The sequence below is a fragment of the Tenrec ecaudatus genome, chromosome 18 (assembly GCF_050624435.1).
Source record: "Tenrec ecaudatus isolate mTenEca1 chromosome 18, mTenEca1.hap1, whole genome shotgun sequence".
Classification (NCBI taxonomy): Eukaryota; Metazoa; Chordata; class Mammalia; order Afrosoricida; family Tenrecidae; genus Tenrec; species Tenrec ecaudatus.
The window spans coordinates 15,797,527-15,809,973 of NC_134547.1; the positions used below are offsets into that span (position 1 = coordinate 15,797,527).

Below are 12,447 nucleotides of genomic sequence, written 5' to 3' on the forward strand. Positions count from 1 at the left end.
TTGATTTTTTTTTTTTGAGACTGGACAAGTCTTTTCTTCGGCAGAGCTGCTTGGATGGGCTTAGGTCTCTGACCTTTGGTTAGTAGTTGAATGCTTAACCATTGTGCTACCCAAACAGATACTTCATTTCAATATAAAATGAAGCGTGTCCCCAGAAATGGGTCAAAGAGGACAGTTGGAAGAGCAAAGGTGGCTGGGAATGTGTCAGCACTTCCCAGATGAGGCAAGGCTTGGGATGAGCTTGCTGAACCTGTTGACCCACAGGCATTGATGATGCTACTTTTTGAAAATTAATTAGTATGTTTTCTTCCTTAGGTCTGCTGAGTCTTCAAGTGTTGAATGGTGAGTCCATCAACTGGACTGCTTGACTCTGTTGCATATTGTTTTCCCACTGTACTGTCATAGTGGATTATACATATACATACACACATATAGATGCATGGACATACGCACACATGCACATGCATGTACACACATGTACACACAACACACATAAGGACAAATGCATATACATGCATACACACATATACATACTGGCACGTGAGTTCATTTGTTTGAGTGCCCAGAAACACAGAGTTATTTATTTTTATGTGAGAAGAATCTTTAGATATGATCTCAAATGTTTAGCATTTTTTCATTTATCCAACAGATATCAATTTTTCCTTCTTTTATATCATTACAAAATACAGACAACAATTGTCAATTCAATAATGTTCAGGTGTACAAGTCAATGATATAAATTACATTAATCATGGTGTATAATCATTAACTTTGATCATTGCCAGATTTCCCATCACCATAAATAGAAGCTCCCTGTTTCCTAAACAGTGAATCTCCTTTCTCTCCTTCCTATCCCTGTAACCCCTGGCAAACTTTGGCCTTCATATATTGGCCTTATCTTGTTATTTCATGTGAGGCAAGATCATACACTACATGTCCTTTTATCACTGCCTGCTTGGTGATGTCCTAATGTTCTCTGTTTTACCCCTCTCCTTTCGGATATCCATCGCGATAGCTACACAGAACTTACAGACAAAATTCAGCCTGAAAGGGTTTATTAAGGAAGTTAAGTTGTAAGGCCGATGAGAAATGTTCAGAGTTGAGTTGTTTATCAGGACGTGTTACAAAGTACTGTCAAGTCTGCTAATAAATGCCCCAAGGGCCGACCACTCTGCTATAAGCCTCAACCTGAAGGCACTGAGCCTAAACTTGCTCAGTAAGTCTGGTTTCCCCAATTAAGTGCCCAGAGGCACCCTACTCTGCAAGCCAGCCAGCCTCTTGAACAAAAGCACTCATCTGTACTTGCTCCAAGGGTTGGGAACCCCATCCCTCTGTTCCGTGCTCTGGCTCGTCGTTCTGCTGCTGTTCCTCTTGAGGCATAACTCTCTTCTGGAACCAGGAGGTTCTCTGTATAGGGATCTTGGATCCAGAAAACACAGTCCACTCCTGACTCTTGCTGGTAATGAGATTCCCTCTTCCTGCCTTGCAAAGAGCTCATTTTATACACAGCAGGAGGTCACTCTAAGGAGTCTTGTTCCAAACTCCTCACAGATGAATCTTATCAGTTTCTTCCTCACCTTCTCACCTTCTCACCAGATCCAGGCAGGGAAAGGTTGTTTGGTGGGAGTTAGAGACTTTGGCTAGAAGAGCCATATTAAATAATTCACTGCCCCTGCGGATTTCACTCAGCAAGATGTTTTCAAGGCTCATTCAGGCTATACCATGCATCAGGTCTTCATTTCTCTTTACGATGCCGTAATAGTCCACGGTGCATGCGCACTACCTTTTGTTTGTCCATTCATCTGCTGATGGGCACTTAGGCTGCTTCCAACATTTTGCTATCGTGAACAGAGCTGCAGCGAGCATTGACACACCTGTGTTTGTGTTGCTGCTTTCAGGTCTGTTGGACATGGACCTAAGAGAGGGATTGCTGGGTCGTATGATACCACTGTGCTTAGGAACAGCCAAACTGTTTCCTACAGCAGCTGCACCATTTTGGAATTTCCGTCAACAGCACCAATTTTAATTTCCACCAAGAATGAATGAAGGTTCCACTTTCTCCACATCCTCATCAACACAAGACACTTAAAACACCCAACCAAACAAAACCAAAACCTTTTGATGGTGAACTGGGTGGAAGTTTATGGGGCAGGTCATCAGTTGCACATCCAACAGTTGATTTAAATTCTGCCTCGTTTCACGATTTGCATTCCTTCCATTGCAACATCCACTTAGCCCACGTTCCCCCTAAGTTTCCCGTTCCTAGTCCTCCTCGTTCCTGCCTTCTGAACTTTGTCCTTGGGCAAGTAGTGTCCTTGTGATCTCAGGCGGTTGACTATTCTAAGGTGCACAGACCTCTCCAGTGTTACTGTTGCCCTCACAGACCTGTTGCTTGGCTGAAAATTGAGTCAAGGAGTGAGAACAGTTCCAGACCTGAAGGGTTAACAAGGACCATAGTCTTGGGGTCCTCCCATCTTTATCAGATCAGTAAGCCTGGTTTTACTCAGGATTTTGTTCTGCATTGTTCTCTCCTACTCTATTGTGGACCTGATAATGTGACCCCTTTAGAGCAGTTGGAACTGGTAGCCAGGCACCACCTCGTTCTTCTGGTCTCAGGTTTTTGAAGACTGACGTTCATTTAGCCCTTCTTAGATCACTGGACTAATTATGCCCACCAGTCATCATGCTTCTTTCCTCTGGATAGAAGAGATGGCTTTACATAGTTGCATTTTAGATAGACACTCAAGCTTTTAAGATCCCCAATCTCTTCTTACCAATGTAGGATGTAGAGCATTGTCTTTATGATCTTTATTCTGCCAAGTGTCCTCGATGTCCCCAAGACTATGGTCCTGAGCCCACAGGCCCAGAGTCTCATTCCCTGCAGTATTTGATTATGGCTAAGAAACTTTTATAACTTTGTCCCTTGTATGCTCCAATTGGTGGACATATTTGCAGCAAAGGAAAGTCATTGTGTACAAATATCCTCTGTCAAACCTGTATATATTTGTGGGCATGCTACCTCTCTCCTTCCCACACCTGTTCAGCCTGTGTGTCTATGCAAGCATCTCCTCATAGATTAACAGTGTTGCAAGGTCGTAGCTATAATACTGTTTGCCTCTGTTGCATTTAGCTCTTGCATTCCTCCCAATGGCTTCCCCTGCCACCATCATATTTTTGATAACTTCTCTATTTCTATATTGTCTTCTCTTTCATCCAAGTTAACTAGCCAGTGTCTTAACCTCTCTTCCCCTCCCATCCCTGGCAACCATGAAAGAATGCCTTTTAGTGTGGAACAATTGTGTTAGACTTTTTATAATAGTGGTCTCATACGATATTTGTCCTTTTGTGATGGACTGGTTTCACTCAACATAAGACCCTCCAGGCTCATCCGTGTTATGAGATGTTTTGCAGGTTCACCATTGTTTGTTAATGTTTTGTAGGTTTCCATTGTGCAGCACAACACATTTAAATCAATATTTGCTATGCTGTGCCAAAAGATGCTGGTGGTGTAGTGGGTTAAGCCCTGGACTGCTAACCACAAGGTCAGTGGTTCAAACCTACCAGCTACCTCTTCCCGCCCACCCACCTACCCACCCACCCCCCACCAAAAAACCCAAAGCTTTCTGCTTCAGTAATGCTTAACAGCAGTTCTACTATGTTCAGTAGGGTCTCAACGGGTAGGAATGAGCTGAATGGCAGTGGTTTTTTGGCTTCGCTCTTTTCCTAGCCTTGTTCTAGGTGCTGGATGTCGAGCAGAGAGTAAAAAACACAAACACATGTGCCCTTAGAGGAAAATATTGTATGATCTCACTTAGATGAAATGGCTATAAGAGGCAAATGCACAGAGTACCAGGGGAAGGAGGGTAGTGGAAAAGAGTCCTTGTTTAGGAAGTAGTGGGCTTCTGTTCACAGTGATGGAGAATTTGACATTTAGTCTGGGGGGTGGTTGCACAACATGATGAAATTACGTTAGGGATGAATGTCCCTAAATGGTGCGTGTGAAAAATGTTGAATTGACAAATGGTGTGTCATGCATATTTTATGATGATGAAAAAATGGTATTCAAATGGGAAGAGAAAGAAGGCAAACGAATCAAGTCCGTTGGATGCTGGTAAGTGCTAGGTGAGAAGAAGAATACGGGAAAGGGCAATGCAGTGTGGGAGAGGCTGGCAATTTGGTAACAGGTGGTGACAGAAGTGACTTTTGAGCAAACCAGAGAGAACATAGTGCTATCTTGGTCTCTAGGAGAGCAACACCAGGGATAGACCTATAAAAGTGTAGCAATGTATAGATAGCTATGCGGAGAGCCAAAGACATAGATAAGGAGTCTGGTTGAGTAGTGGTTGTGTGTTGGGCTTTGAAACCATCAGCCACTCAGGAGACAGACAGGGCTTTCAACTCCTGTAAAGAATGACAATCTTGGAGACTCACCAGGGCAGTTCTACCCTGTCCTGTTGAGTTCCCAGGAGTCATCATTGACCTAGTGGCAGTGAGTGATAGACAGAGATAGTTATCGCTTGAGACATAGACATAGATGAGCGAGAACCCGAGCTTTGTCAGGACACCCATTTATATTCAGCAGGCGGGCCTTACCCCTCAAGAAAGCATTCCGTCCAACTGCTTGTCACATCCAGGAAAGTGATTACATTCTATTACATTGCATTTGTGGTATAGCAGCCAGTCCATTGTCTGTCAAACTACTGAGAATTATAGCTAGCCAGGTTGGCACATGAAGCGTGCCATCACAGGGAGCGATTCATGAGGCTCTGTGTTTCAGACAGAGGTCCCGAGGCAAGAGAGTGTCTGGGCTCAAGGAACAGCAAATGCCAGTTCGAGTCCTTCTTTCCTCATCTGAGACATCCAGTGGGACATCCAATTTACACGTTGGTCTCCTCCAGTATTTCAACATTCCCTAATGGTTTCTTTCTTTCTTCTCCCCCCCCCCTTCTCCTTTCTTCATCTTTTTGTTTGTAGAAGAAACCAGTGACTGCAAGGAAGGTAAGTCTGTGGAGCCCTGCCTCTCGGGCTCCTGTGTCTCCATTCTAGAACATGGTGAGTTCCTTGGTTTGGATTATCATAATGCCTTTGGAATCTCTGGGTGGTACAAGTAGTTGAGCACTTGGCTTCTAGGCAGAAGGTAGGCAGTTGGAATACACCCAGATGTGCCTCGGAAGGAAAGCCTGGTGATCGCTTCTGAAGGGTCGCGCAGCCCGGGACCCTCTGAAGCCTCGTCCCACTTGACACACATGACGTTACCAGGAATCCGACTCTCCTTGAAAGCCACAACCTATTGCAAGAGTCTCTGGGTGGTGCCAAGGTTAGGTGCTGGGCACCTAGTCAGAAGGTGGGAGATTCAGGCCCACCCAGAAGTGCCTTAGAAGACAGCGTTGGTGGTCTGCTTCTGAGAGATTGCATCCTTGAAGACGCCATGTAGAATGATTTGATATATCTGTTCCTCCCAATGAATAAAAGAAGAAAACTAAAAAAAGTGAGCAAAATAAACCACCCAAAAAAGTTAAAAAACAAAAAAAGCCCCACGGGGCACTGTTCTACTGGCATACACAGGGCCACCAGGAGTTGGAACCAACTATGGGGCAACTGGGGACGGCAACATAATAATGACTAGAAGGGAAGATGTTAGGTGATAAAAATCAGGATTTCCAGGGCCCAAGAGTCTGTCTTCTTCAAGGGCACCTTGATGACGTTCAACAGCCTTTGAGCCACCTTGTCCCTTTCTTACCGCTTGTTTGTATAAAACAAAACAAAAATCACCCAAACTCATGGCCCTGTTTTAGGTTTCTAAGACTTTCTCTATGGGAACAGACAGCTTTATCTTTTATTCTTGAGGAGTGGCTAGTGGGTTTGAACCTGTGACCTGGCAGTTACCAGTTCAATGCTTAGCAGAACGATGTGCCACCCACCACACCACTAGGACTCTCTGCTCTTGTTCCAAGTACTGAGATCTGAATTGTGGACATTTTGATTTTTCTTAGTTATTGCTACCAGGGGCCATTGAACCCTCTCTCCGAGATTGCATCAATGTCAAAGAACCTCAGTCACATTCTTATACATTCTCAGCTCCTTCTGTTTCACAAACATTACCCAATGTCACGCAAACTCACAAACATCAAGTCGATGTTGATTCATAGTGACGCTATAGGAAAGGGTACAACTGTCCCTGTGGGTTCCGAAACAGAAACTCTTGATGAGCATGCAAAGCCCTGCCTTTCTCCTATGGAGTAGTTGGTGGTTTCAAACTGCTGACCTTCCACTTAGCAGCCCAACTTGTAACCACTGCACCACGAGGGCTATATACTGTCAGAACCAAACCAAGGTCACTGCCATCAAGTCTACTCTAAGTCCCGGTGACCCTAAAGGACAGAGTGAAACTCTTCTACACGGAGTCGAACTGCCCCTGTGGGTTCAAGGTTGTACTCATCACAGGAACAGATCCAAGGGTCTTTTCTTTTGAAGTTCCCAGTGGAGCTCCTCCTGGGGAGCAGCCCAGCAACTGCACTGCTCTACCCGGAGGGCACCTGCAGGGTGATTTCCAAATAGATGTCACAGCAGTGGAGTCTTGTGGTCTCAGAAGGCTTCAAAAAGTCCATGGAGAACATCTGTTACCTATTCATTCTATTTTTCATCAAATTTTTGAAGGCCTCCTCATACCAAGAGATTCCATTTATTGACATTTTCAAAAGGACAAAACTATGGTGACAGAAAAAAGTCTGTGGATCCCAGGGGTGAGGAACAGGGTGAGCATGAGGGGATTTTCCACCATCAAGGTAGCACAAAGGCATTTTCTGTTGGTTTTGTTTTCCTTTTTGGCATGGTGGAACTAGTCTGTGTCTCTATCATGCTATTTATTACATGAATCTAAACATGCTAAAATCCATAAAACTGTGTACCAGGAAGAAAAAAACCCGTCAATTTTATTGTATGGCAATTAAAAAATAATATATATATATATGTTCTTTATTTTGGGGGGCCCTGGTGGTGTAGTGGTTACCTGTTGACTACGATGCGCATGGTTGTCAGTTCAAAACCATCAGCAGCTCCGAGTATAAAAGACCGGGATTTCTACTCCTGTAAACCGGGATTTCTATTCCTGTAAACAGTTACAGTCTTAAAAACCCAAGGTGGGGATGGGGTTGATATGAGTCAGCGTTCACCTAATGGCAGGGAGAATGGATACACAGAAGGAGCCTTGGTACCATAGAGGGCTGAGAACGCAAAGTCAGCAGGTGACATCAAGGCTATGGGTTATGCTGCTAACTAAAAGGTCAGCAGTTCGAAACCACCAACTGCTCTTCAGGAGAAAGACGAGGCTTTCTACTCCTGTAGGGAGTTACTGTCTCAGAAACCCATGGGCAGGTCTGCTCTGTTCTATAGGGCAGCTAGGAGTCAGAATCGACTCCATAGCAGTGAGTTTGGTTTAAGTTTTATATACACAACCAAGCATGCATCCATTTAAAATTTCCACACGGACAGTCCAATACCGTTGTTTCCATACTTCACATTGTGTCACCATTTTCACTGCCTCCACCTGTATGGTTTCGTCATCACTAGTTTAGATTCTTTATAAACAGTTGTCGGATTAAACTCACATTGATAATTTTTATGAGACTGCTGTCCTTGAGACCACCACCACCACCACCACCACCACCATCAACAACAAAAACTTGCCTACTTCTACTCCCTATAGGACAGGGTAGAACTGCCTCTGTGAGTTTCTGAGACGATAACTTAAAAAAATCATTTTATTGGTGGATCATACAACTCTTATCACAATCCATCCATCCATTGTGTCAAGCACATTTGTATATTTGTTGCCATCTTCATTCTCAAAACTTTTTTTTCTACTTGAACCCTTGGTATCACCTCATTTCCCCCTCCCTCCCCCACCCTCCCTCCCCCTTCATAATTTATAAATTATTATTATTTCTTCATATCTTACACTGTCCAATGTTTCCCTTTACTCACTTTTCTGTTGTCCGTCCCCCAAGGAGATTTTTTTCTTTGTAGATCCTTGTAATCGGTTCCCCCTTTTTACCCCACCTTCCCTCCACCCTCCTGGTATTGCCACTCTCACCACTGGTCCTGAAGGGTTCATCTGTCCTGGATTCCCTGTGTTTCCAGTTCCTATCTGTACCAGTGTACACCCTCTGGTCTAGCCAGATTTTTAAGGTAGAATTGGGATCACGATAATGGGGGCTGGGGGCAGGGGAGAGGAAGCATTTAAGAACTAGAGGAAAATTGTATGTTTCATCATTGCTACACTACACCTTGACTGGCTCATCTCCCCATGACCCTTCTGTAAGGGGTTGTCCAGTTGCCTATAGATGGGCTTTGGGTCTCCACTTCGCACTCCCCCTCATTCACAATGATATAAATTTTTGTTCTTTGATGTCCTGATACCTGATCCCTTCAACACCTCTTGATCACTCAGGCTGGTGTGCTTCTTCCATGTGGGCTCTGTTGCTTCTGAGCTAGATGGCTGCTTGTTTATCTTCAAGCCTTTAAGACCCCTAGATGCTATATCTTTTGATAGCCGGGCACCACCAGCTTTCTTCACCACATTAGCTTATGTACTCACTTTGTCTTCAGTGACCATGTTGGGAAGGTGAGCATCATGGAATGCCAGTTTAATAGAACGAAGTGTTCTTGCATTGAGGGAGTGCTCTCTATGGGTAGAAAGCCCTGTCTTTCTCTTGTGGAGAAACTTTTGAACAGCTGATCTTGCAGTGAGCAGCCTAAGGCATAACCACTACGCAGCTAAGACTGAAGGCCAACGTTCTTGGTTGATTAGGCTAGACTGTTGCTGAGTTTAGGGAGGCTTGCTGGTGTAGTGCTTAGGCATTGAGCTATAATCTACATGGTCGGCTGTTTGAAATCACCAGCAGCTCCGCTAGAGAAAGACTGGGGTTTCTACTTTGGTAAACAGTTACAGTCCCGGCAACCCACAGGGGTCACTATGAGTCAGCATTCACTCGATGGCAATGAGTTTGGCTTTGGTTTGGCTGTTAAGTTTAATGACAGGGAAAAGTGGAAAATGCTTCTACTGATGCTGTACTGATCGATCTGTATGTGACCACTTTCCCTTGACAGCCCATTGGTTCTCAGTTCTGTTTTGAGTCATCCGGGTGCACTAGAAGTTGGAATTGACTCAATAGCAACTAGTTTTTATGTTGGTGTTGCTTTTTTTGTGTGTTTGTTTATCTGAACACATTTAATTGTAAAGTTTACATTTGGGAATTGTGTGTGTGTGCGTGTGCAAATCTTAAATAAAGAGCACAGTGGTAGTTTAGGGGTAGCATTCTCACCTTCCATGCCAGAGACCCGGGCTCCACTCCTGGCTGATGCACCTTATGGTCAGCCACAACTCATCTCTCAGGGAGGCTTGAGTACTGACACGATGCTGAAGAGGATTTGGTAAAGGGTCCAGAGTAAGAAAGAGTGATTAGAAAGGTCTAGCTATCTACCCCCTAAAATAAGCCCGTAAAAGCTCCGGGGGGCCCATCCCATCCCATCCCATCCCGTCCCGTCCCAACGTGCAGGGAAGGGCCACTCACATGGTGGCTAACAAGAACCACTTTAATGAAGGAGAGGGAAAGAATGCTGGGTAGCCTGAGCCAGCATGTGTGTAGCACATTAGGTTTGAAAGAAGGAAGCAACACAGCGACTGGATAACACATACCCTCTACATTTGTTTGCCAACCATTCCCTCCCATCCCCCCTGCATTTTCCATAAGCACTGCTATGTCAATTTTCTTTCTTGGAAAAAAAATTGAGCATAGGTTAGTTACACAACCCCTTCTTTGGGGGTAAACATAGCAGGTCCATGTTTTTGGTGTAAGGATAGGGCACATGTGGGTGGTGTCAATACCATCTCTTATTCGTGCTCAAGTAGAACAGGGAGTGGGGAGACCGAGTAGGCAGTAGATCTCTGGGTGATGGACATGTTGGCTCTTGGCGATTAGCCCAATAGCTGGGAGTTCAAATCTTCCCAGAGGTGCCTGAGAAGAAAGCCCTGCTCACTTATAGCCCCCAAATTAGCTCTTTCAGCTGTAGTTCCACTCTGGCTTCCAAGGGCTGCCTGTGAGTGAGCTTCGTGGCCATGGGCTCAGTTTGGTTTGGGAGTAGGGAGTTGGGAGGCTTGAGAGACACTGTAGTTCAGTGATTGATGTGGGAACTATAAGGGTCAGCCTGGGTGACATTTTGGATGTGAAGAGGGAAAAAGCATACTGGTTATTCATCTGGGATCGTGATTCCAGGGTGATTCCATCTCCAAAGGGGAAAAGCCAGCATGCGGATTCAATGTTGACCACAATCTCCACTGGGGAGGGAGGTGGAGATGTGGGTTGGGAGATTGAGGGGAAGATCTGTCCTGTAGCTGGAGATTCACACATGGCAGCCAGTCAGAGAACAAGAAAGCCATCATTGTAATCTTTTTCTACCCAATTCTTCTCAGGGAAGCCCCAAGTGACCGAGCATCCCATTAAAGTTCTTCCAAAGAAGAAGAACAGTTGGAACGTGCTGAAATGCATCTATATGATGGTCACCTTCTTGTTTGTGTCTTACAACAAAGGAGACTGGGTAAGGCGCTGGCGTCCCAGGGCAGGTAGAGGGAGGGAGGGTGTGGGAGGAAAGAGAAGTTAGCCATAGAGGAAGGGAAGAAGGAAGAATAAGCATTGACAAGCAGGTCAAGGTAGGAGAGGATATCTGTTAACATTCTGTTAATAAATTCTCCCGCTCTCTACCTCTTCCTTCCCCCTCCCTCTTTCTTTCCTTTCTGCCTTCTTTCCAGTAAGCATGAAAGAGGGGTTCTGGTTGTTGCTGTGTTTTTTTTCTCATTAGTATGGGAACAAGTATAGGAAGGAAGGGAGGAATAGGACCTCTCTCACCTTAACCATTTATTTCTCTGTTCCTGGTTCAACTCTTCATTGGCCTCCTAAGTGTTACTGCCACTACTGCAACCCAGATGCTGACTTCAGGTACGTCCAGGTGGGTCAGGTATGTCCAGGTGGGTCAGGTACATCCAGGTGGGTCAGGTACGTTCAGGTGGGTCAGGTACATCCAGGTGGGTCAGGTACGTTCAGGTGGGCTTTTCCGCTGCTAGGGAGGGACTTGGAGGGAAAGTGCCTAATACTTGAGGTAGGGGCCCCAGGTGCATTTGAAAACTCCCCTCACAGGATTGTGCAACAACATGCCAAGTTCATGACCTCTAGCTTTCAAGCCACTGCCTGGTACAGCCAGCGAAGGGAAGGCATGACAAATGCCGGATGCCTAGAGAGCTGGATGGATTCAAGGATGAATTCGTGCAACTTTTTTTTCTCAACTGTGGCAGAATTCCACACACCCAAACTCACTGCCATCAAGTCACTTCCACCATCTCCTAGTACGTGACCTTAACGGGACAGAGCAGAATTGCCCCTGTGGGATTCTGAGACTAAATCTTCATGGAAGTAGAAAACTTTGTTTTTCTCATTTAACTCACCTGGAGATTTTGAACTGCTGACCTTGCAGTTAGTAGCACAATTCATTACTCAGTATGCCACCAGGGCTCTGTGGTAGATTGCACACAACATTAAATTAATCATTGGTGGCATTTAGTATAATGCTGGGCCACTATATCCACTGTCTCATTTCAGAATTTTTTGTTTGATTGACATAGATTTTGCTGTTGCTGTGAGAGGGCCATGGAGTCCATTTAGACCAGTGGTTCTCAACCTGTGGGTCGTGACTCCCCCTTAGGGGTCAAACGACCCTTTCACAGGGATCACCCGATTCAGAACAGTAGCAAAATTACAGTTATGAAGTAACAATGAAAATAATTTTGTGATTGGGGGTCACCACCCCCTGAGGAGCTGTACTAATGGGTCGAGGCATTAGGAAGGTTGAGAACCACTGAGTTAGACTCTAACTGCCCCGTGTAACAGAATAGAACTGCCCTATAGGGTTTCACAGTCAATAATCTTTCTGGGAGCTGATCGCCAAGTCTTTCTGCCCGAAAGCCACTGGGTGGATTTGAACTGCTGAACCATTGCATCATCGTGACTCCTTAAGTGAATTTTATCTCAATTTTTATTTTATTATTGTTGTTATTATTGTTTTTTAGAAAAAGCAAAACAAAACCAATTTGTATAATGGAACAATAGTTGCATTGGCCATGAGTTGCCAAGCTTGGGACTAGACTATGAATCCTCATGGGGGCAAGAACTTTCTCGCCCTCTGGGACTCCAGGAACCAGAACTTGTCCACCATTCTCGGGTGGAGCACCTCCTCTGGGGTGGCAGAGAGCGACCAACCATCCATAGCCATGCTGTTGTGAAGGATGGGGCAGGGTGCTGTGTCTGTGAGGACCGGGAAGGGGCAGCTCCTTCCACAGGGTTGCCAGAGGAACTGCTCTGAGGGGAAACCAGGGGTGATGACCCCTTTGAGATGGTG

At 45.2% G+C, this 12,447-nt stretch overlaps 1 protein-coding gene across 1 annotated transcript in view; it reads left to right on the plus strand.

Moving 5' to 3' along the window:
• EDDM13 (epididymal protein 13) overlaps positions 1-12,447 on the plus strand; it is a 55,471-nt gene that overhangs the window by 24,400 nt on the left and 18,624 nt on the right. Inside the window, exons 2-5 of the mRNA XM_075536631.1 lie at positions 316-342; positions 4,975-5,033; positions 10,492-10,596; positions 10,957-11,013. Of these exons, the coding sequence (XP_075392746.1) occupies positions 316-342; positions 4,975-5,033; positions 10,492-10,596; positions 10,957-11,013 (248 nt within the window). The remainder of the gene's footprint in view (positions 1-315; positions 343-4,974; positions 5,034-10,491; positions 10,597-10,956; positions 11,014-12,447) is intronic.